General features: G+C 42.8%; 1 protein-coding gene across 5 annotated transcripts in view; it reads right to left on the bottom strand.

Moving 5' to 3' along the window:
• Nucleotides 1-1,002: 1,002 nt before the first annotated feature.
• Nucleotides 1,003-25,580, bottom strand: part of ASB2 (ankyrin repeat and SOCS box containing 2) — a 32,010-nt gene continuing 7,432 nt past the window's right edge. For 2 of the 5 annotated variants that reach the window (XM_039553012.1, XM_039553013.1), the window contains exons 3-11: nt 24,853-24,948; nt 20,351-20,517; nt 19,543-19,698; nt 17,419-17,664; nt 15,011-15,182; nt 9,721-10,282; nt 5,865-6,018; nt 5,086-5,123; nt 1,003-4,072 (exon numbers count right to left, since the gene is read on the bottom strand). In XM_039553012.1, the coding sequence (XP_039408946.1) occupies nt 3,947-4,072; nt 5,086-5,123; nt 5,865-6,018; nt 9,721-10,282; nt 15,011-15,182; nt 17,419-17,664; nt 19,543-19,698; nt 20,351-20,517; nt 24,853-24,948 (1,717 nt within the window). In that variant the 3' untranslated portion in view covers nt 1,003-3,946. Of the gene's footprint in view, nt 5,124-5,864; nt 6,019-9,720; nt 10,283-15,010; nt 15,183-17,418; nt 17,665-19,542; nt 19,699-20,350; nt 20,518-24,852; nt 24,949-25,580 lie in introns of all 5 variants that reach the window. The other 3 variants (XM_039553015.1, XM_039553014.1, XM_039553016.1) reach the window with 3 other exon arrangements.

Raw genomic sequence — 25,580 nt, 5'->3', positions numbered from 1 at the left:
GGTTATAATCTGAAGCAATTGTAGAGTATCATTTTGTATCTTCTAATGGCCTTGGTATTATATAACCAGGTTGCACCTTTTATTAGGATATGAACTGCCGCTGGGATTAGATCATTTGGTTAGAGTCTGGTGCTGATAATGCCAAGGTTGTGGATTTGATCCCTGTACAGGATTCACTTAAGACTTGGACTTGATGATCCTTGTGGGTGCGTTCCAACTTAGAATATTCTGTGATTCTACTCCCAGGCTACAAGTGGTTTGCTCTTTCTCCAAACCTCACACATCCCACCAGTGTTCACTTTTATGGAAATAATGTCTGTAAGGTGTTAGGAGTGCAAGTCAGAAGTAGAAGTGCAGGTAGCTTTCATTGCTTTCACCCTGCTATATGCACTTAATGTATGTATCAAGCCAGTACAGACTATACCTATAGGACAGAGAGCAGGAAATATCTTTGGTAGCACATACCTGCAACTACGTGCAAGGTGTGAGGTGCTAAAGAGCTAATCTAGGGGTTAAAGATGTCAGGTTAGCTCTTGATCCAGAAATGAAGATAGGAACATACTTAGACGCCTTTCCCTTTTTTTGGAAAAAATCCATGAGGAAACTCTGTCCCTCTCCAAAAGAAGAATAACAGAAACCAGAGCCATTGAAGTTAAAGGTAGGAGAACAAGGGCTTTAAATTTACAGACCTGTAGGCAAGGAAGTTTTTTTACATGGAAATGGGGGACTTTTCTCACATCAGTAGCTCTGTGTCACTGCTGTAATCCAGATGCAGCCAGATGCTGAACTCTGTCTCAGTACTATCAACGCAGAGTGGCCTCCTTGGTATTGGTCTGGATTTCCATCTGGGTGGCTAGATCACATCTTGGAATGAATTAGTGGTATTGCAGTGGTTGCTGTGCTCAAGTGTTCCTCCTTGATTTCAGAAGGGAATTTTCAAAGTGCTGTGGATCACACCAGGGTAAGTATTTCTATAAAAATTAAAATACTTGGCAAAGTGGATAGCCTCTGTATAAATTTTATTTCTGAAGAAGTCCAGAGAAAGAAGAGAATTAAAACCAAGTTTCTATCTTTTGAATATTAAATTCCTAGTTTTCTTTTTTTCCTTCTTTTAAAGTCTTTCTTATTTGAATGTATATTGCTGCACATTTTCCATGTAGTAGAATAGTGTGTTTTAAAGTTATGATGAAGGATTGAAACAGACCATTCTAAATGACCTGACTCAAATATTTATGCTCCTACACTCAGATGTAAAGTAATGTTACTTTTTCAAAATCCTTTGTGACATGGAAGCTCCCCCTCCCCAGCCTTAGGCAGGCAGTGGCCCTTGCTGGGGCTTTGAACTGGAGCAGCAGTGAAGTAAAACACAAACGAACAGAAGACAATTGTTAAGTATATTCAAAATCCCTGAATGGGGATGTGTGAGACTTTCCAAAAGGTTTGCAAATAATAGCAACTCTGTCTCCTCTCTAGCAATACTCACTGTTCTCTCATCCCTGAGATTAACATCAGAATTATTAATTGTTCAAGCTTGGTTTGATTCAGAATTTTCCTGGATATTTTTGTGTTTGGCTGGTCAATGTTTGATGTTGCTATTCAGGACAGCTGATAGTCCTTCAGAATCTACTTGTTTATTCATACTTTGTTTGAAAGATGGAAACATAACATTTGAGAGCTGCTATTTACTAGAACAATGCAGATTTAAACTTTTAAAAACACAATAGCTTTTATAAATAATGGGAAGGGAGAGGTAAATGAAAAAACTTTCATACAAAATGAAATAAAAAAATCAAAAAAGTGCACAAGAACATCAAGTGAATTGCACATGTTGCAGTAAAAAAAGTACAGTAACCTGGTCATGAAATATTCCTAGAACATTTCACATAAAGTCATCGTCTCTGAAGGAGTCTATCTATCACACTCAGCAAAAGAAGCCATTTCACCTTGCGCTAGAATTACTGATCTGCTTACAAAGCCTGCCTTGCCTGGGTTTTGGAGTATTTTTCTTTTCACAGTAACTTCTAGATAGATGCATTAAAGGCACATTGAATTGGTGCAGATTCAGTATTGTGCACAAAATAGTATGTCAGTGACAGGAGTGGACAGGTAGTGGGCTCCATTTCAGTGCAAATAAAAGTAAACTGTGTGAAGGTTGGCTTTAAAGATCAAGCAGAAAGGACTTAATAACATTGTAATTACCAGATTCCCCCTTTAACAGGTACACTCTTCTCAGCTCAGTTTCTGTGCACAACATGCACTTATCCTTCCCACAGCTGTGTTATGTTCCCATCAGATCAGTGCTCTCTGGCTCAGTGACTCCTGCTCAGGACAGATGGTTGACAGCAATCAGGACATGGGTCTCCCAATAAAAATGAAGCTCTCTTGGTTGAAAGGAGAAATGGGCTTTCCATATTTGTCCCATTCAAACCCAGTTTCAGCTTCTCCAAGGACATAAGAAGAAATTGCTACTTGCCAGACTTTTGTGGACACAAGAATGTTGTCTCAGGGGAAATTCCAAGTTTGGGATAGCTTATGAAATCCCACTTCTGGAATTATATGCATACTTGGTGATCATGAATCCTTCTACCTGCCAGGGCTGCCACTGCACACCAAACAAACTCTGAAGTGGTCTCCACCAAGCTCTGTCCATCACCCTCTACAACTCTGCTTTGTTACACTTATTTGATTTCAAGGACTTCTGACTTACATCAATGTAAGACCCAGAGCTTCGTTGTTCAGCCCCAGAAAGTGAGAGATGCATGAACTCCATGGTGATTTTCAATCTCTCCAGGTGCTGCTTACCAATACAGGGCCTTCACTGGCAGAGCTGATATAGCGATTTCTTGCTCCCCATCCTTTTCTCTCCATCCAGTGTTCTTCTAACCTGAACCAATTCCCTGTTCACACTGCAGGAGACAAGGGAGTAGATCTTAAACTGGCAGTAAAGGAAGTTACTGGATGACTTCAACAGTGGAGGAATCTCACCTGACTTTCCAAAGCTTTACAAGAAGATCAGTGTTCAGTGTGAACTGAAACTGTGGTTTTTCAATTTTTGCATTTATAAAGGGGACAGCAGTGGACAGAGTAAGCAATCCTGTAACCAATCCTTTTTCTGCTCCCATCCTGTCCCACAAGTGATGAACACATTTCACACAAAGTCATCACAGTCTGTGTGCCCAGACAGATTGTATTACTTGTATTTGTGCAACACACTTTAGTCCTGTGTTAAGGTATAAAACTCCACACAAATAAAACTCAGTGCAATGTATTTTCCCTACATACATTTCTATCATATTCCATGGATGGTATGCAGACTAACAAACAAAACCAGATTTGTAAGGTCTTTGGTGGGGACTCCAAGCAGACCATGGTGCACAGCTCCTCTGTCACCTAAGGCAAGGAGATACTTCTAGCATAAGATCTGCAAAGATGTAGTTCCAAGTTTAGTTTCTTCCATACTTTCTTAGGTGCCTAGTGAGGAACAAAGCACTCATCAAAGCAGTTCAGCAAGTCACACCTGTCAAGTGAGCTGTAGTCACTGCCAATAACTGTTCATGGGTTCCTTGGCCTCCCCAGCTGTGAGGGAATGTGACTTGTTAAAAACTTCAATAAAAGAATTTCACGGACAATTATAGTGGTTCAGCAGATAGATGGTGACTTGTTAAGCTGCCATAAATCAGTTGTGGATCTGAGCTGTAAATAGGTGACCTAATTTTCAAAGAAACAGATAATAACTTTCATCACTGTCAAAGGAAGCTAACAGATACTTCAAACTTCCAGAGTCAGAATATTCAGGGCTAAATTCTGAGATTTATATTCTGCCTCAGTATTATCTGATACTGAATATGATCCCCCTGGTTTAAGTGGAACAACACCTGGTGCAAGCAACTTGGCATTGTTAGGCACATGAGCAAGGATTTGGAAACCTAAGTCTGGGTATCCATTTTCATAAATTTTGAAGTTTGACTTCCATAATTTTGAAATAATTTCTCTTACTTTCAATCATGGTATTGTTATAGCCACAGAGGTCCAAGGAGGTCGGAGAGGCTGGGTCTTGTAGCGATAAGATCTTCTGGGGGAGGAAGAGAATAAGTTGGTTCAGCAGTGTTGCCTCTCCACATCACTCTCCGTTCCTGCTCCTCTAGGGCTTTGTTCTGTTCTGACACCAGCTTCATGAAAGCATAAACCTACTGTTTACAGTGCAGCTACTTCTAATTTACACAGAAAAAAAAAAGAGTTCAGGGTTGCTTTCAAATCCCCAGTCTAGGAAATTCTCTCAAGCAGAATTTCACTTGCTTCCTATTGCAAATATAATACAGAATGAACTGCATTCACTATGTGCAAATAATTCTTCCAACCTCCTTAAATAAACCTTTTCTTGACTTTTAAAGGATTCAGCATTTCTGGACTTAATCTATTAAAGAGTTCTGAGATTTGCATATTCAGAAATCAAGTACTCAATAAGAAAGGTACAAAAAAAGAAGTAAAAGTGTTAGCAAGGTGATGTCAAAATATCAGGGAATTAGCAACCAACACACTTAGAAGAAATCCTAACAATAGAACAGAAACTACAATAAAAATCTCAGTTAGTGAAGGTAATGTGACTGTTTTCCCAAGTATGTTAATTCTTGACAAGTTCTGAATTGTGACCACAGCAAAGATGCTAAGCTTCAGGATGTTCCTCACTGATACTTGCTTCAGCACTACTCATTTGTCAGTGTTGGCTTTCATTTCTTCCTCTTTGCAGACTAAGGTCTGAGGTGAATCGTATGTCTTTTCTCCTGAAAAACCTAACAACAGTCTCCTATGTTAGCTGTCTGCTCCATTTTCTTCTCACTCATGCTTCAAAGGCACATTTCTCTTAGATTAGTCACGGGAGGGTGCTTGACCAAGCCAGCAGCAATTCCTCCCTGGTGTGCACCTGTGCCACGGTGGTGACGCCCGGTGCCACACTGGGAAGCTGCTGCATAGCCAGTGTGCTTGGGGTCACTGTGAGTAATCGTGCTGTAAGTACCGGATCAGTCTGTCTGGCAGAGGCAGGGTGTCAAGGAGTTTAATGCGGTTTCTTCCAACCAGGCTCCGTACCTTGATGCGGCAAAGATGGGAAAGAGGTCGTGGAGTTTCTGAAAGACAGGAGGGTCAGAAACATGAGCAGAAGAGGTTTTAACCTGAGGGACTTGAGCTCAGCTTAAGCAGGACAGTGTCAGGAAAATGGGAAAAGGAAGAATGAAGAAAGGGGTATTTTTTCTGTAATGAAGGGATAATGTGTCTGGGATTGGTGGCAGATTCATCTATTCTGAGGCATGACATGGGGAAGGAAGTGGGGCTGGAAGATGGGGTGCTGTACCCCGTATCAGCCATAGCAATGGGCTTTCTGGGAGGATTTAAACAAGCCACTTCAAAGTATTCAGCCTTCCCACTGGAAATAACTGCAATAGGTACCAAATATAGCTTGGTGGCAGAACACTGATTCTGATAATATCTATGAAAGACTTTTTCCTGAGGGAAAGGATATTAGGAGAGTGCAATATTAATAAAGGCTTTAAAGGCCACTGGTGCCTGCTAGGCTGCTGTGGAGATGGCTGGGCTTCCCACCTGTCCTGATCTGACTGCACCCGTGGTACATCCAAATGGGCCTTTCTGCACTGCAGTGCTCATTCCCAGTGGGTCAGATCTATGGCTGGTGTGCATTTCACACCACAGAGCCAGTGACACCCCAGAAATTTCTGACCCTCATACCTGGTCAGTCACAGCAGGGAAATCCTTTCAAGTTTATGGGATGAATACTAAGAGGAGATGGTGACTGAGGTTTTGAATCCAACAGTGGAACTATTTGTGCCAGATTCTCTTCTGGGAGACCATACCTGCTTTTTCTTTAATGACAGCCCAGTCCTCATAGCTGTCAATGTGCTCCTTGAGCCGGGAACAGAGCTGCACGTTACCCACATAATCCAGAAGAACGTCGATGATCGGCCCAGCCCAGCGACTTATCTCTGGAGTAGACACCATTTCACAAAACTTCAAGGAAAAACAGATTGACAACCATCAGTGGGACATAAATGCTGTTGTGGAAACAGCAACAATTGCAATAGCCCTGACAGCTATGATGGTACCTCCCTTCTACCAGCTGTGAGGACAATCACCAGTTTCCCTTCAGAAAACTTCAACTAAAGCCTGTTCTTTTCCAGCTGAGGTAGAACCCCCTCTTTGCAATTACAGGATGTCAAATCCCTGGTGAAGGCCTAGCTCTGGAACATGGAATAATGTTGAATTGTCTACAAGTCCAAAGATCCTACTTCCACAGAAATGCAGTGGCAGAGGAACTTTGCCCCAAGCCAGTCAGGGGCTGCTGAAAGGTCCATGCAGTCTAGGGCCCTGTGACCTAGCATGCTGAGTCCTTTCCCTTCCTCGGAGGGACTCTGTGGGGCAAAAAGGAATCTTAGGGAAAGAGGGAGGTTCAGAAGGGCACAGCACCTCCTGCTTCTTGTGAACCTGCTAGTATCTGCAGCTTTGGGGGACCAAACACCTTACTAGAAACAAGCCTGGAGAAATCTCTGCACAGATGAATCCCAGGCCATTTTACTCACTCATGTGAGAACTATCCTGGGCCTTATAGAGGGGCACGTTCCTTACTCAGTCCTGGATTGTGCAACTTTTCTATTGTCCCCAGTGCAAGCTGCAGAGTACCCAGATCCATTGCATGAAGGGTTGCTTGGAGATACTGAAGAACAGACTTAAGGACCTGACTTTGTGCAGTCTCATTTAAAAAAAATCTGCTCACTTTAATCTAAATATATATATAATACCAGTCAGTTTCATCTGTCTCTCTTAGAGTTCTGTATATGAGGAAGATATCTGTGGATGTAATCTGCATGTAAGCAGTCAGGAAGTTTAACAGGAATTAAATCATGCTCTGTGGATAAGAACTCAGGCCCATGGCTGAACCCTATTGAATGATGGTGGCTGGAGCACCATCCATCAACTTAGTCACTCACACTGTCTGCAAGCACCCTCCAAGTCCACACCAAGCATGAAAGGAAATGCACCAGCTTAAAGCTCTCTCAGTTTAAGCTCCTGTAACTAGATCAAATTTGATTATACATGCAGGAGTCCTTACTCAAAATCATTCAACTCTTGTGTGGATACTCTTATTCAGAAGAAAAATTTTATTAGTTCACTTAGTAAAGAATAGAGCTGTAGAAAATAAGGTTATTTTGTTCAAGGTGAGAGCATTCACAGAGGTGTTTACAACTCTTCTGACTCTTATTTTTCACTGAACATCACCATGTAATGTTTCCCAGCACAACTAGAGACAGTAATGTCAGAAGGATCACAGTGGACAACCTACAGTTTCCTACCTGGGCTGCTTATAGGAAGTTCAGTTTTGTCTATCTGGCTGTCACTCTCCAGTGCATGTGTCACTGCCCTGCAGCTACCCGTGGGATGCACAGACTGGGCATCTGCACTACCACCTCCTTGCAGTAACTGCTTTATTAGAGTTGAAATGAAGACACGTGTAGGGCAATAAAACACTGGATCTTACTTGCTCTCTTTTTATCTCCACCAGAGCCCTTGCCTGCCTTTTTCTCTCTTCCTTGTTCACAAGCTCAGCTTACAAAAACAACTTCTGGAATAAACACGTTTCAAAACACATTGCAGGGAAATAAGCACAGCAAAATGAAAATAATGCAAAACTGCAACAACAGGCAGTGGGGATTGACTCAGGGACAAGGTGGCTCTGAGCCTGCATTCTCGGCAGAAACCCGAATGCCCTCTCGTGGCAGCATGGTACTGCTGTCCCCACCTTCCCGGGATCAACAGCAGTTCTGGAAATGTTGAAGGAGTCAGCAACCATTTTTCTGTGTTCACTTTCTCCAGGACACCTTAATTTAGTAGCATCAGTGATGATTTATATTTGTGCATTTTCCAAATCCAGTTACAGTAGTTCGTAGTCTTTATAAAGACTTTATTCAGATTTACTATCCTTACGTAATCTTACACAAGAAAATAGAAAGTGAACATCCTTTGTGTGGAGAAGGCTGTAGTTTCATAACATCCTCTGTATTTCAGAATATAAACCATATCATAAATACATATCATGAAGCTACCACACAAGTCTCACTTTTATTAGCCAAAACCCTAGCAGTAAAAGCAAATTAAAAACAATATTAGAGGGAAGAGATTACTTTTTTTCTGTGTGCATCTGTCCTCACTGCTTTCTCTCTGGGCACAGATAAAACTTGACACAGCTTTTGCTATCTCTACCTCATGTGATGTGACCATTGAGGCAGTGACCCTTTGCGAGTGACCTAATGTTTTCTTAGGCAATAGTTTCAGGTGAGATCCAGAAGGAACTGGTTTTGAGTGGCTAGGATACTGTAGAGGGCTACAGACAAACCCTCTCTACTTGTCTTGGAATTCCATCTCTCTGTTCACTCGATGTGCTACCATATCACAGATTAAGAACTAGAGATGATATATTTTATAAACTTTTCTTTGACAAAAAATATGGTATCCTGGAGGAATTTTGTTGTGACAAAGACTCTTGAGGGTAAAGCCCTCTTTAGGATAAGAGATTATTGTGATGGACTCTTAAAATTCTCTCTATAAGATTTTCTTTTTGGTTTTTTCCCCCAGATATGTTACTGGAGAGTAAAGTCTTTTGGAAGACAGGACTGATAAAAAAAGGTCAAGATTTCCTAGGATCTTTTAATGTTTTCCTTTATTCTTTCCACCACCAAAGAACATATATTGGTAACCACACCTTTGGGATTCTTCTGAATCCCTCAAAGCTACATTTAACTAGATAGAAGCTGATTTATTTCTTCCCTGATTCTTTGCAAGATAGAAAGACTGCCGTGCTGAGATTTCTTTTTTGTGTAGCTTGTTGAAAGGCAGCAGATTTTGAGTGGAGCATTAGGTTTTGAGATACATTGGAAGGAGAGAACATACAGAAATCAGAAAAAAAGTGTAATTCGAGATTCTGCAAAGTCCTTTAAGGGAGTCAGAGTCCAATTCCAGCCCAATGGAAGCTTAGCTCAGCTGCATTTTAGAAAGGACTGCAAAGATACATGTATAAAAAGCAGGTATCTAAAGACTGTAAGTGGCTTTGAAAATATGAAATCATGGACCTAAATCTCCTGATCTCTTGTGAAAACTTCAAATATAATTCAGTCCTATAGCTAATGTAATAATTTATGCTCTCTTTCCGTGACTGCTTATCCAGTAGACTCAGAAATTGCAGTTGTTTACATTCACTAGTTTACCCTCATAGAGTGAAGCACTAGACTGTTTTAATGTAACCAGTGGCTAACATTCTGTATCAGACAAACCAAATCCTAGAGGGCAAGTTACAAAAAGAAGGTTTCTACCACCCGTATGCTATCATCCATATGTTTGTCAGGAAAATATGCCTCACTCCTGGCACCTCAGGTCCAGAGGAAAAGAGCGTTGTAGAACTCTCAGTAAGTCTACCAGGATGGCTACAATTCACTGTACATTCAAGCTATGGCCACAGTGGCTGTTGCCTACGTTCCTGCTATCATTGGACGCAAACTTGGAATGTTTGCAGACTCATACTGAGCCTTTTTTCTGTAAATAAAGTAGGGATAGTGGCATTTTCTCTCACAAAAAAGGTGGAAGAAAAAGTACACTTGTTGTCAAAATCCACTGGTAGGAGATGTCCTCAGAAGTCCTGTAGGTAGATTAGGCAGTGCTTACCTGTACTACAGTTGGCTCCCTGGTCAGCTGAGGATCATTAAGTCTTTCCCGCCTGCAATTTAATGCTGGGTGTGGGCCATTTCCGTACTGACACTCAAAGCAGGAACCTGCATCACAGCCCAGATCCAGAAGATACTTCAGCACGGAAAGGTACTTCATTGAAAACATGATGGTAGCTGGAAATGTGGTGGGATGACTTGATATATAGGCATCAATGTTTGCTCCATGGTCAAGAAGCAGTTTCATGGTCTTCAGGCAGCCATGGCGGATGGAGATGAGTAATGGGTTAATGAGGTCAACATTGGGGTTGGCTCCAGCTTGCAGCAGCAGCTCTGTGGCGTAGATATTGTTGTTAAAAACAGCAAAATAGAGCGGGGTGGTGCGTCTGTCCTCATAAAGGCAGGACCGTTCATCAGAGAGGGCAGTGTTGACCTCGTAGCCAGCATCTATCAGCTCTTCCAAGATGTCGTCATTGTTACGTTCAGCTGCTAAGTGCAGGGGGCTGATGCCACTACGCTTGACACGGGTGCGGCTGGTCACAGGGATCAGCATGGAGACAATCCTGCCAGGAGAAGACTCAGTGAGCAGCAGTGAGCTCTAGGGGATCTACAACCCTACAGCAAATCATAGCTTTATGATTGTACTTGTGAGGCAGAGCCCGCTAACTCGGGCACAGGAACAACTCAGAGAAAACAGAGCACAAACCTCAAACCTGTCAGCAACTCCCTGTGCAACTACCTAGCCAAAAATGTGAGTTGTGTGACCTTCCCCTTTCACGGAGGAACACATTTTTTTAAGATTATCACTCAGTTTCTATGATGTAATGGCAGCTACAGGGGCAGTTACAGTGGAAGAGACAACATGCTGGCACTCACCCACCCTGTTGTAACTTCTCTTAGGTTCCACAGCCCAAATGGCAGACAACCAGCCAGGAACTACCAGATTTTCTGCACCTTCATCATCATGCTGTGGGTAGGACTGAAGGAAAAGGCTCACCACTTCCAGCCTGGGGTGCCAGCAGAGAGAATGTATCTCCCCACCTTCACAGGCTTTGCTTTACTGCTCAGCAGAGAAGGGTGCCAACACCAAAGGCTGGCAGGTCCTGTGGGTCACAGCCACAGTAATAGGCTTGACACCAGATGCGGGTGAAACCCCATCTCTACAGGACTGAGCTAGGATAAACTACAGGTTTGGTTCCCAGGCCTTCCCTATTAGATTTTACAATTCAGTTATTACCCTGCATTGATCCCTGTCCTGAAGGCCTTCACTGTGTGGCGTTTGGCTGTGGCAAATCCATGGAGCTACCAGCGTCCATCCCAGATCATGGGGAGCCAAAAAGACAATTAGTAAAAGGGAGAAAAAGAAGTGAAAATATTTTCCAGGCTGGTTTCCATGTTTCAGCAGAGGGAGAAAAATATACAGGCAAGTCCTAAACCCCAGTAAATGAGGGATTGCTACTGGAAAGTGTGGTGTGGCCTTAAACACAACAACGTAAATCAAGCTGCTCTAATTTGTAATATGGGTTTCAAATATATGATGCACAGGAGCCCTGCAGTCGCAAATCCATAATCATTTTTATGTCTGCATAGGTCTCTTTGGAGCTGCATGGCCAATCCCATAGGTTAAACCTTGATTTCCTGCTCATAAAGTTGGGTGATTTAGCCAAGGCCCTAGGTCGATGCTGTAGATATAGACAAATCACCTTAAGCTACTTTCAGAAAGAGCCTAGAGACCATCCAACCTGAATTTGCCTGCTGTCTCAAGAGTTGCCTACACTCCCTGTGTAAAGTCTGTGGAGAGAGGGATATCTTAAATAGGAACTTGTGTGAGCCGGGAAGCCAAGCACACCCTCTCCTCTTCTTTCCCTCCCATGCAGACTACTCTACCTAGCAGTCAACAGCTCTGGTGACACACAAACATGCAAAGCTCAGTTTCCTACCATGTAGTGTGTCTCCTTTAAAATGCTGCATATCTTCAGCTTGACTGCAATGACTGGTCCCAACACTGGGCCCTCAGACATATATTTACATAATGAACTAAGCCAGTAAAATGTTTGTCTGTGATGATCTTGTGATCCTGTGAAAGACTGAGCCTCCAACACTCCCAGGAGCTGAAATAAGGGCTGAAGATGCACAGCACTTTACAGGATTATGTTCCTATTTACATGATGGACTATTGATGTCTCCAAGTTACTTCTACATCTCATTTTTAAACAAAAAGGCTTTTTAAATTATGTAAATATGTTGGGAAATTAAGCACTTTTTTTTCTCCAAGCAGTTGCACTAATTTTCCAGCACTGTGACACTTGCCAGGGAGCAGGAGGTTTGGGTGCTGGTGAGCTGGCAACTTCCCACCCTCAGCAAATGTTCTGTAAGTGCCTAATAACAAAAAGGGCACAGAGCACTGTGAGGACGCTACGCCAAGTACCAGCATTAGTCATCCCATGATCAAATGTTTTGAAGATTTAAGGGTCTGTTTTGTTCTTTCCTTCCAGCATATGTGCTTCAGCCAGCTTTTCACATCTGAGTTAAAGAGGCACTGCATCATTTCTGTCTGCAAGGGGAACCTGAACCTCACTGCAGGGATGCTGCACTGAGGCTCTGCATTCAAATGCTGCAGTGTCCTAGAACTCAGTACAGTCCCTGTACCCCACATTTATTTTTGTATGACAAGCAGGAAGCATCAAGTTTTTATCAGTTTAATCAAGTGTAACTTGAACCTGTGTCTCTTTCTCACCCTCCAAAGTGGGTCAGTTCAGTAATATGGTGCCTTTGGAGCCTTTCCTGTTTCTCTAGAGGTAGAATGCTACTCAAGTGAAGGCAGCCAAGGCCAGACAAGTCAGACCACGTCCCATGATGAGCTTCATGTACAGTTTTTAAATAGTGCCAAGATTCCCCTTATCCCTGACACCTGCTTCTGTGTTTTCTATTTGTTAGAGGTTATATGGAGGAGGCAGAGCATCCTTAGTGTGAGCATGCCAAGAGTTTACTGACTTGTATTTACTTAATAAACCTGCCCATGCTTCACAAAGTCTTCCCTTCTCAACATCTCAGTTCTAAGGGAGAAAGAGTTAAGTGACTGCTTGCGATTGTACTACAGCTTATGAGATGACCCTTATGAATTTCAGGTCAGTATTGACAAGGTGTCATTTAAAACAAACGAACACCAAGCAACAAGAGTTGACAGTTGAGCCCTGGGACCACATTCTTGGCTTTTTGATGGTAGGGAGCCTTCGTGCTCTGGCAAATAGTAGAAGTGTGGAATTCCTGCAGAGTTACGTACTAAATCTGCAGGAATACAGAGGTCACCGTGCAGGGTGTTATTTTACTGAATACCAAAGGAATTAAGAATGATCAGCCAAATGGCCTAAAGTTTTGTCATTTAGATAAATATTTATAAGAGAATATATTTTTCTTTTGTCTTTCTTTTCTACTTAGTTTGCAGCAGTTGTGCACAAAATTTGTGCTCAGTCTTTTACAAGTGAGGGAATGCAGAGTTTGAACTAAATTCTGCTCTCATTTGTGCTGCTGGCTGTTGGGAATAATAGATACGAGCCCTGAATCAGGCCCTTGCTTTCATAACCCAGGAGTGAACTCAGGTTGTGGAGTTTCCATGTAAATTTCTTTTCAGAGCGGAGTGTGGGACTACTGAGGGGAGGGAAAGATTCAGAGAGCTAGCCCGTACTCTATATACAAATTGGATTCAGATCAACTTACTGTAATTTCAGATGAACTTTTTAGAAAGTGAACGACTGGAGGTGAGTTCTGTTTCTTGCACAAGAAAATGGCTTTATAACTCAAACCCTGGAGAAAATTTTGAGTCATACTTACGTTAGTCAGTGCAAGGTATTCATGTACGTGATATAAGTGTATAAAGCTGTTACATAAGTTGACACTGAGCTGCCCTCTAGAATACACAGCTTGCACAAGGAATCAGGCCTACTCCAACTACAGAAAATTATATATCCTCAGGTCTATTCAAAGTGATTTGAGAAGCTTAATTGGCATTCCCAAGCACATGTAAATGCTAGAATGAAAAACATTATGGGAAGGTGTAGTGATGTTAAAAACTTATTCCTCAGAAATATGTAGGAATCCACTTGAGCAGTTCTCTGCAAAGATAGCTGTACTGTCCAGAAACAGTCACTGCAGTTGGACAGACACTCTCATTTGCTATTGTAGAAGTATTTTGATGGAAACTGTGATAGTCAGAAGAGTCCTCTATAATCACCAAAGGGATCTTTTACTGCAGTGAAAAATTAGTTGTGGGTCACTCACTCTTCTAGCAGTGAGGGGCTAAAAGCAGGAACTAAAACTTGCTCTAGGATCAGAAGTAAGTGTTGTAGAGTTCAGGCTCAGAAGCATGCTGCAATGTCCCAGGTTACTACTTACATGACAGTGCAACATCCCATCCCCAGACAGCAACTTCTAAATTGATATTCTTTATCACAAACTATAGTTTGTTGCTTTCCTAGAAAAACCTTTATTTCAGAGGACTGTGAATTCTACCCGATTCCTGCTTATTTTTTCCACTCTTTACTTTTCTCCCTGTTTAAAGTATATGCTCAGCTCTATCCCAAACACATTTAACTTCGGAAAGAAAGCAGTGGGTCTGTTACAATTAAGAGTTATTTAATCACTCACTAATAAAATATATTTTCTAGACCATGAGAAATTCTTGTCCTACTTTTCTAAAGCCTTTCAATTTCCTGAAAGGCTTCTGAAAGGAGGGATAACAGAACTGGACACCATATTCTAGAAACAGTCTCACTAATGCCCTAGAGATTCACTTAACCACTTCCTGCTGTCAGCAACTGAATTATTGTTATTAAAACCTGAACACACTAGAGACAAATCCAACATCTGCTTGTGCGGAAGAACCACAATGGGCCCATGTAGGAAAATTATTGCTAACTATGCTGCAAAAGCTATTAAGGACTAACACTCCCCACCAATACTTTTTCTATTATAATTCAAGGGTGTTTTAAGAACTTCAGTTTAATCCACTTCCAAGATACATGATGTTATTTAGCTGTAATATGTGATGTCTTGGTAAAATTACAGGAATCTTTTGCCCCACATTCCTGCTCACCCCATCTCATCCCAACCTCCAAATGCTCTTTGGTGTATAGTTTCTAGCCTGAGCTCTGCAAGCAGAAAGCCCACTTCTCAGCTGGTATCTGCCTTGCTCACAATGCTCAGAATTAGATCTGGGATGTTATACTCTCCTTTTTTTAAGGACTTTGGATTCTTGTCTAAAAGATGAAAGCAGGAAGCTAACTAAAACTTACTCGCAAATCCCCTTTTTGGCTGCTATGTGAAGAGGTAACAGGCCGTCCTTATTGGCTTTGTTAGCATCTGCTCCTTGGGACAAAAGAAACTCCACAATAGGTACGTGTCCATTTTTACAGGCTTCATAAAGAGCAGAGGCATTATCACTGGCTTGTGTATTTATATCAGCACCTAGGAAGGAAGAAAACCTTTTAGCACCAAAAGGTTAAAATTAGATGGGAGGAACATACTTTGAATGAACACTTTTATTTCCATGACAATGGAGCTATGAAATGTGAATACAGTCATATCAGAGGTGGTACAGTCATGTCAGTTATACACCTGTATATCATACATTTACATTGGCTTATAATATGATGGGAATTTTATGAGGGACAGTTTATCATGGGTGGCAACCATTAAGTCCCAGTCATGAATCCACACTCCATTCAGCTGCAGCTCAAAGGTAAAAAAATTTTAAAATGGGCTGTTCTTTATAGGGCATGGCCTTCCCTTCAAAAGCAGTAATGCCATTAATATTTATGTGTTTACACTGTGTATATATGCTATTCCTGAGAAGGAGTTCGGACTAGAGTATCTCAATAGGTGGTCTCCAGAATTCTATGGATATCTATTTATGCTATATATTTATTTATATTTATCATTTATACTCTGTATATTCACACTGTAAGTACAGTAAAGTATTTATACTCTTTTTTAATTTTAGCATGTATCCAGGGTAAAATAATACTCTATAAAATAACATCTGCTTGGTGCTGATCAACAATTCTAAACAGGTTTTATTGGGGTGTGCCTTAATCAATGAATATTGCATTTCAAAACTCAGCACCTGAGGTCATATCTCTTTGCTTCATGAAGGCTGAAGTTGGGCTTCAAATGGTAAGTTTTACTACAAAAGAAGATAAATATTAACATAAACTACTAGATTATTTAGGAATTTTTTTCTTGAGCTCTAATGTGTGTTTGGCTTAATAAATAACATGCAAGTGAAAACCGAGACAATACTTTTTTGCCATAAACAATTTGGAATCTAGATTTTTTCTGTTGTGGATATTTAAGGCCCTTAAGCCTGGGTTTTGACTGTCATATACCATAACATGGTGTTCTCAGGAAGGCTGATCTATGTGTATCCTAAATGGGAATGATAGTTCACTGGAGTTTTGCTTCTAAACTCCAGTGAAGAAACCAATCAGTCTTCTGTTTGATCATGAAATCTCCCTGCCAATGAGAACATTTCCCTGAGCTCTCACCCTCAGCTGAAACATCTGTGTTGTGTTTGGTCTTTTGAAGATGTTGTAGCTGCAAACATTAGGAGAATTACAGTGACAAAACATAACACAGGACTATGTTCCTAATGAGAAAGAAACCCTTTTTATGATGAAAATTGCTCATTGTAAACAATGAATGATATCATTCCTGGGGTTCTGAGAAGAGCTTTTCAGGGCTTGAAACAATTGGACAGTTTTATTGGTTTTTTCCTTGTGTATTTTTCTCAAAATTGGACTTTAAGGAAATCTTAATATCTATCTAATTTGAAACACAAATCACATTCTGGCTTAGTTTCTTAAGTCGCAGGCGGCATGATGGACTAACTGGTCATACAAAACTCACTTGACAAGATTATCTGGGCAGCAGAACACATTTTTTGTTTCCCAACTCTCATATCTTTCTTAATAATATTAATTTTTTCAGAAGTTTTTCTTATCTTCATCATTGGTAAGCTCTAGTTTTGCAAGTGCAGGACCCAAATCTTACCTACAGTGAAGATATTAGTCCATTGTGAAAATATAATATGCCTCAGAATAGTAGTGATATTGTGCTTATTGTAAAGCTGTTTTACATGAGTGGAGCAGTAAAAGATAGGTTTAGTGTAAATTAGATTCAAATTCACTCTATGTTTTACTCATAGGGAGAGTAAGTCTGCTTCTATTTGATATAAACCCATCAACTCTACAGTAGTACTTTATCTGTTTTCAGAGGACACATTACGAAGAGAACAGCTCACCTTGCCCATCACTGCACATGTTCATGACCAGGTGGGGTTAGCTAAAGTTCGACTTCTGCCATCTATTGCACCTACAGCTGTCTTTTATGACTGACTGGATTTCAGGCGACATGTGTGCAGCAATATGGGTTTAGAAAGCTCTTAGGAGAGGCAGTCAGACAGCACTGCATTACTTCCCAAAGTAGGTGACTGTGAATGAATGCCGAAGAAGCACATGCCTCTGAACCATGTACTTCGTGCTCTGTGAAAGACCCTACCCAGTTCCACCATCAGGAGCAACAGACTTCTAGTGCCTCTGCAGGCTAGGCCTGGCCTCCAGAGACAGAAAAACTGTCAGGGAGAATTACTGGGAAACTGAATTATTAAGAATTAAATGAATAGAGGCATGTAAGCCATACTCACCACATCTTGCAAGGTATCTCAAAGCTTCCAATTGCCCACTCTCAGCTGCCACAAATAAAGAAGTGATTCCATAGGCATTTGCTGACTCAATCTTGGCACCCCCTTTCACAAGGATATCAATAATCTCCAGGTCATTTCGGGAGACAGCTTCATGGAGAGCAGTCCAGCCTCGATTGCAACGATGGTTGGTATCTGCATTGTACTGCACCAGGAGTCTTGCAGCCTCTGCATTCTTGCGCTCACAAGCTGTTTTGGAAAAAAGGGAAGAGACTAGGACAGGCTCTTGAAAATATTCTGGGTGTTGTGTATCAGTTTCATGTAGCCCAAAGCAATTTAATACAAGTAGGTCATAGTAAGACCAAAGATCCTTTTAGGTGTATATGAGGGCCAAGGCTGCTGCCAAGTGATGCTGTCTGAGACTCAGAAAGGATGTAGCAGTGAAGCCAGTCTTCAGCTGAGACCTGGCTAAGTGTCCTGTGCAGGGGTTGTGCCAAGTCCGGTACTGGGGGGAGCCCGGCCCAGCACATGTGTACCAACAGAAAACCATGGAGATTCAGTGAGGTGATAAGGTGCAGGAAATAATTTATGAAGAACAAATGTGTTACAGAAATCACGTGACCTGAACACTTTCTTTCCAAATTCTGTGCAAACTGACTCTTTATCTTGCCATGGACTGCAGATAAAGCTCCATAGAGACAAGAAAATAAAAAAACTCAAACCAACAGTTGTGTAAGTCAGTAACACTTTCTCAGCCTGAAAAAATTTATAGTTCAGGACCATCCTGAGCTAAAGATAGTTTCTTGATAGTTTTGTTGATTTTTATTCTACCAATTCGTCCCATAGTTTTTTGAATCCCAAATCATGAGGCTTCCCACCTTAGTGGTGGGAGTCCAACCTAAAGGTACATAGGATGAATAGCTACATTGAAAAACCCCAATTAGCATTTGTTGTATAATGTACAGAAGAGAGGCCAGCACATTTCATAGCAATTAGTTTTTTCTTTGAAATAATAGTGTCATTTTCTCACAGAGGTCACCTTTTGGTTTCAATTCTTCCCTTGTGATAGCTCCATGGTGTTCTCCCCCAGGAGGACAGGGGAGACATACACTCATATGTACTGAAAACAACTATGTAATTAGACCTTTCTGTAATTATCTATCCATAGCTCTGCAGAGTTCAATTTGCTTACATATGAAGGATGATTATTTTATGACAGGTTTTTTAACTCTTTTTTTTGTTGTTGTTGAGGATAGACTAGAAGATACTGCACCAAGGCTAGCCCGTTCTTACTAACAGATCTTGTCTGGCTAAAGGGTGTTTTCATATCATTGTTGCTGTCATTATTATTACTATGAGCACTACTACTGCTGTGTGTTTACTGCACAGCTGAACAACTTTTCCCATGTCAACTAAAAACCAGAATTTTAAAGCAAAAGCATTTTAAAAGCAGCTCTAATGCTATGCATCCAAATCTTGCTGTTTTAACCAGTATTATGTGTTTTTAATGTTTTAGAGTGCTAAAAACTGTTATGGCACGGCAAAGGGGGTTGGACATGAATGTGTTAGAGATCATCTTCTCTGAATGTTTGTGATATCATGGATGTATTGCTAGTCTGCTAAAAGAAGAAAGTGTTCTCTCCAATGATTAGCAAAGTAATATGTCTGTGTTAAATACTTTATCTACCTCATTGAATTGTTTATAGTTTTATGACTCTCCCATAGCACACAGCCTGGCCTGACCCCCACAGTATATGAATCACTGGCATGTCTACAGTTACTGTACTTGCACATCTAACAGCTACTTAGGTCCTACTGTTTAGCAAAGCATACATAGTCCTTCACTGCCCAGCTTTCTGTAAGTTTGGGACATTGTGCAGACAGCCCATGCTTAGGGCCCCACTGAGTATCTCACCCCTCAGCAACCCATCAGGGTGCCTCTCTGTGTTGCAGATGAGAAGAAGGGCCATGGCATAGCAGGTCAGACATAGGAGATAGAGGACTACCACAGGGAAGTAGAAAACAGGAGCTAATCACTGACTTTTAGCCCCTCATCACAAGTGATCCTGCAGTTCTGCCTTGGTGGTGCCAGAAGAGCTCAGCATCCCTGGAAAAGCAGCTACTGACCTTTGTAGAGTGGTGTTTCTCTGGCCTTGTTGGAGATGTCGGGCTCAGCCCCAGCCTGCAGCAGGGTGAGCAGGCAGTCCAGGTTGCCCCGGCTGGTGGCCAGGTAGAGAGCTGTCTCCTCATTGAGGGTGCGCTGGTCGATGGTGCCAGGGTATGCTGTGAAGGAATGGTGAGCTCAGAGTCATTGTGGCATGTAATGCACCATCACCCTTCTAAGTCCTTGAGGGCTTAAGTAAGTTTTTGTTGTTTATTTCTTTTCCTTTTCCATAAGCAGTCTAAGTTAGGAATATACTATAATGTTACTTTAACTCAGACTGAGTATCTAAATCTGTCTTCAGTTTAGATTAAAATGTTCAGCTTTGGCCACTAGTGATGCAGAAAGTTGTTGAGCAACTGCTCTTCAGCAGCAGTTTGAAAACAAACTACAGTAATTAACCGCTTTCAAGCACCAGCAAAGAGATGCTGGGTTGGATCTCCCCCCAGGGGAAAGTGGCATTATTCCTGTCAGCTACAGCAGCTAAGCAGCCCACAACAGTAGAGAGCTCAGCTTCAAGGCCTTAGCATGAGAAAGCCAGGGCTTGGCAGGATCTAACCTGTGTCACTTTCTCCCAAATATTCTAACTTTTAGAGGCTTCAGTCTGGAAACCTACTTTCCAAGAGAAGGTGAAATTAATATACAGGCAGGGAGGTTGGAAAGAAGCTTCATACACAGCCCCAGGCCAGGATTAAAATACTGCTAATTTGGCCTTTTAGTTTATTCATTTTCTTCTTTTCCCTTTTGTAATTAGTTAGTTTTAGCTTTACTGACCTTTTTGCAGCAGGCTCAGGCAGCCCACTTGGCCATAGTATGCAGCTTCATGGAGGGGTATCCAGCCATCCTTATTAGGTACAGAAAGGTTTTTTCCTGATTTCATCATGTTGCATACTGCTTTTTCATCTCCATTCTTGATTGCTGCCACTACAGGGTCAATTTCTCTTTAAAACAAGATTAAAAAACTTGGTTATTGTTTCCTTCATTACTGAGAAGCTTTCTGCAGTGACATCACTGTTTTATTTGGCCAAAATAGTGAACCCCTGCAGTCTGTATAGCAAATATTTGTACCGTGAGACACCGTAGGGCCTGTAAAGGTAAAATTTGTCTTCTCTGATTTTGTCATTGTCAGCAGATCAGAAGAATCACTGTCTGGAGGAACTGATCTCTCTCCTCAGAGTGTAAGGAAAGTGTAGGTGTAACTAATGTCTGGCATAAATACTTATATTTTAGACATTGGAAGTTGTGGAAGACTGGCTCTGACATTCCTCTATACACTGTGGAGTGTCCATGACTGATAATTTCATCACCTTGCTGTTCCATGTTGCATGGTGCTTCCATATGAGATCTTCTAAATAAGATCAACTTTGAAGAAAATTACCCCTCTTCATCCTTGAAGAAATTTTTAGATTTGATTTGCATGTGGCTTTAACAGAAACTATCAATAAATCTTACTCTTGTATTTTGAAGATACTTTATATTTCCTCTCACAATCCTGTTTTCAGAATTTAGCCAGTGCATTTATGAAGAAGGGAGAGCTCTGATTAGACCATGTGAACTGGGGTGTTGGTCTTGGCTCTCCTTTCTTCATCCAGGGAAGACTGAAAAAAATCCACCTACCCTCTGCCAAGCATGCATTCCTCACACTCTGGGCAGCAACCCACTTCTCCGAGCTCTCTGAGTGTTTGCAGAGCAGAGCTGACCTGGGCACACCAATCCTACTGCAGAGTGACAGCGACAGCTTCTGTGAGTCTCCCCACACAGCGGGAGTCCCAACACTGCCTGACAGTCACTGTGCCCTGTGTCAGCAGTACCTGAACAGGACCTGCCACCCTCCTTCCACCCATTCTGAGGCTGCTGGTAGCACGGCCGAGGTAGGGAGCTGGGGAGCTCGGACCCAGCAGCCAAAGCAGGCAGAACCCTTGCCCATGGTGGGCAGTAGCTCTGTGCATGTTGGTGGGCTGTGCCTTCCAGTGTTGGCATCTGCTTGGGCTCCAGCTGAGCTGTGCTGGGATAAGGCAGCCACAGCTTTGTTATTGTGATGCACTAAATGACTAAGATTCAGCACAGCCAACACTGCAGAGGAAGAAGCACTTTACCAATTCTAAGGGCGACTTGCAAAAAATGAACGTGGGCTATAGTTTCAGAGACAGAAAACAAGAAGTTGCAGAAAACGCTGGAGCCTTTGTGGTTTGAACTAGCTCTACAGAGAAAAACTTGCAGTTGTGAAGTCAGAGACTGCAGGGTGCATGTTGAACTATTAGCACTGCCAGGGCAGGAATACAGCATGTGATGGAGGTCATGCAGGCCAGTGATGATGGGAACAACAAGAAACTTCAGTTATGACAGGAAGAAAGTCTAAAATACCCCAACAGAGTGAGATCAGAGACAGAAAAATATGGGCAGGTCAGCACAGGAGTCTTCACAAAGCCGTATACTGGTGCAACCTGTGCATTTAGTGGGAGTTACAGGAGGAGCACTGAACTCCATTACCTTGTAGGGGCTGGACAGACCAACAGTCTGAAACTCACACAGGCCTCGCTAATTTCTGTTTGCCAAAAGGTACACAATCTATGCCATAAACACTGATATTAGCAGTAAAAGAAGGCACCAAGCTGCTTTTCAGGACCTGGAGAGGAACAGGTGACCTCAACACTTGTGCCAGGGCATGGGAAAAGACACCATTTCCCAGGTGAAATAGTACTTGGTGCCACTTGCTCCTTCTCTATAGCTGGAAGCAGTGATTTCATGACAGTAGGGTCACAAAAATAGCAACACTGGAATGAGGAGAGATATGGGACACAAGGCCAGGCATTTTGCCTGAGAAGATAACAGCTAGAACAGGCAGCTGCTGTCCTGGCCACAGCCCTCCCAGGAGGAATCGACTGACGTTGTGATAACTGCTGGCCAGATGTCCCAGGGACGCTGCTGTACCTCCATACTGCTTAGAGTACCCTGGGGACTAAAGCTAAGATTCCTAATTGTGTACGTACAATAGTTTTTTATGCAGGTGTTTGAGCATTTTGTTGAAGTCTGCTGACAGCAACTATTGGCATTTTTGGCTGGGAGGGGAGGTGGAGGTGGGGGATCTTCATCTTTCAACACCTCTGGCACAAGGCTGCTGAAACCATCTGTTGTTTTGTGCAAAGACTCATGTTACACATGTAGGGCTGTGACCTCAGGATTTGGGCACATGATATAATTACTGGTGCTTAATGAATTACTGCATGCCAGGTGGGACATGGCAGAAGTCTGCTCATGGGGCTGGCTCACAGCAAATGCAAGGTAAATCACATTATCTGAGACCTCAGGGAAAGCAGGAGGGTACCTTGGATCTGTGTTAGGGTTAAAAATGCGTGAAGAATCAGTTACTATTCTGCTTAAGCCCTCAGATGTTGAATGAAGCAAACTTCTGTTGGGTTCCTTGACCTTAAATGATTCCTGAGTAAGATGAGGGGGGTTGCTGGACCAGGCTGCAGATGCTTTAGCCAAGAAAATTCCAGATCAGAACAGAAAGTTTAATGAATGTCCATGTGAAATCCTTGTTTTCTGCCTGGCTTATAGTTGGCTGTTATAAAAACCCATCACATTCTGCTGCCTGGATTTCATCAGGTATAGAAAATACAAGTATTAAAACTATGGAGGAAGTCTGAAGATATGACGAAATCTTAACCTTATAGGCAACTCAAAAGAATTACTGCATTTCAAAGACCAGTAGGCAAGATAATAAATACCCCTTGCAGATGAGATATATGGTGAGATCAATTCTGAGCGCTGAAGAAGAGGTTCAGTGGAGCATAGAAAGGTTCAAGAAGCTCCTTCTTTTCCTGGCAGCCTGGAGAGCTGCGGGCAGGATGAAGGAACAACACTTCCCCAGATGAAGTCAAATACCATCCCTGCCTAGCTATGAGACTAGGGCTATAAAACAGTCATGCCATCATGCTCTCCTAGGACTTCCCAGCTATCTTTTTGCTCTACCTGACAGCAGAGGTGGGCTAGTTTATCAGCCTTCTTGTAGACTGAACTCTATTGAGCTACCTGGTGGAGAAGAACAGCCTGCCCTCAAGACTTCTGCTGCACCCAATGCATCAGAGGCATGCAAGCAGTGCAGAGCACTTAAGTAAGAGGATGCAATTTCAGTGTGGCCAAGGAAAGCTGGCAGATGACAGGGATAAGGCAGGTTTCATGTTGTAGCAGGAAGAGGTTTTCACAATGGTAGGGAGTGCAATGCCAGTGGAGGGCCAGGTACAGAGCCTGGATCAGCCAGGATGCAGGGGGAAGTGGGGGAGATTGTAAAGCTGGGTGAGGGGTGAAAGGAAGAAGAGTGGTGGTAGGGTAGTCACTGTGCCTGTGCTTCCAGGGAGGGACTTGTAAGATGCATTAAACAAGATTTGAACTGGGTAGATAGAATAGGCGGGAAGTTTCTTTTCTGCAGGACACAGGGAAGTGCTGGCTGTAACGCTTTTCTCTTGTCATCTGGTAGCTAAGGGCAGGTGCATGTATCTATTCTGCCCTGCACAGAGGCGTAATAAACCCGCCATGGTCCAGACATTTCCAATACACACAGGCACTGGGACAGAGCTTGGGCCACTGTCTGCTTTTCTCATCCATGGCTATGTTCAACTAAGCTTATTTGCAGCCTCTGCCAACAGCAAAACATGGCCAGGAGGACCAGTCAGTCAAACCAGTTTCCTCCTTGGAAAAGGAGGATTCCTTGGGGATTTAAGTAAGCCCTCCTCAGTGTGGCTGGACTGCACACGTATGGCTGGTAACAGGCATGGCATCTTGGGATACATTTTTCCCCCTACTTTTTCCCGTTGCTGAGCCCTGAACTTAATACCAATGTAGTTACTATCAGCACCTGCCTCCCTCATCTATCCTGATCGTAAGTGAGCCAACCTATATAAATTAACCACAGTGCAGTCATCTCTTTCTGTTGTCCTTGTCACCTCAGAGCTTCTGAGTGACCCAGAGTCCCCAGGACATGAGCACTGGGGGGACGGAGAGAGATGAAGAAGGAGAAGAGAACAAGGGAGACTTGAGGTGTGTCACCTGCAAGAGCATGGGCATGGTCTGGGGCAGCGGGGAGGTTGGAAGGAAGAACAGGAGTGCAGCGAGGGTGAGGTGCATGTGTCAGCGAGACCTCCTCCAGATGAACACCACCATTTCCCCCCACCAGGCACCATCACCACCCAGAAGAGATGTCTCAAGGAGAGAGTGGGTAGCAAGGCTTGTTTTGACCGCAGGGGAAAGCAGGAGAGGGAGAGGGAGACACTTACACGGACTGGGACGTGCTGCTGTCGTGCCTTCGCCTGACCCCCCAGGCTGCCCCCGAGCTGGATGGCTGAGCACGGCCTGTCTGCTGGGCCGCCAATCTGGTGTGGCGATGACAAGAATGAAATAAGGAGAAATACTCCGAATAGGAGAAACAAGTCATGCTGAGGCAGAGACAGAGACACACATCCACAGAGACGGAGTGAGAAAGCCTGCCGGTCAGGGCTTTGAATAAAAGCAGATGGCCACGGCTTGCTCTGCACTGGATTCAGCTGCTCACTCAGCTCGAGTTTATTTTTGGCCCTCTGAGGAAGCGTCAGGGGATTCAAATGACCATATAAGACAACAGTGTGGTTAACCCTACCACCACCACCACACAGGAAGCAGGCACAAAGAGAGGTGAGGTGACATTCATCACCTCCAAAGTGCCAAGCAAGTGGGTCAGGGTGGGGGCAGCGGAGGACCCAGAGCCACTGGATGTCAGCTCCTTTTCCAGCTTGGCTCTCCCAGGTGGCAGAAGAGTTCAGCAATGCTACAGATTTGGTGCTACAAGCCTCAAAGGTTTTCCCTTTGGTGAGAGGTCGTACACTCCTGGGCTGGGTTAATGCACAGAACTGCTAATGCTGCTTTTTGCCAAAATAGCAGGTGTTGAAGGACCTCCAACAAGGTCGGGACCAAATGGCCAGGGAAGCCCTTATTCTCCCCTGCATCGGGTCTCTACAGGAGAGCTGAC

This window comes from Corvus cornix, chromosome 5 (assembly GCF_000738735.6).
Source record: "Corvus cornix cornix isolate S_Up_H32 chromosome 5, ASM73873v5, whole genome shotgun sequence".
NCBI classification, from domain to species: domain Eukaryota; kingdom Metazoa; phylum Chordata; class Aves; order Passeriformes; family Corvidae; genus Corvus; species Corvus cornix.
The sequence above is the reverse complement of the archived record's forward strand: the minus strand, read 5'-3'. Positions and strand labels throughout refer to the sequence as shown.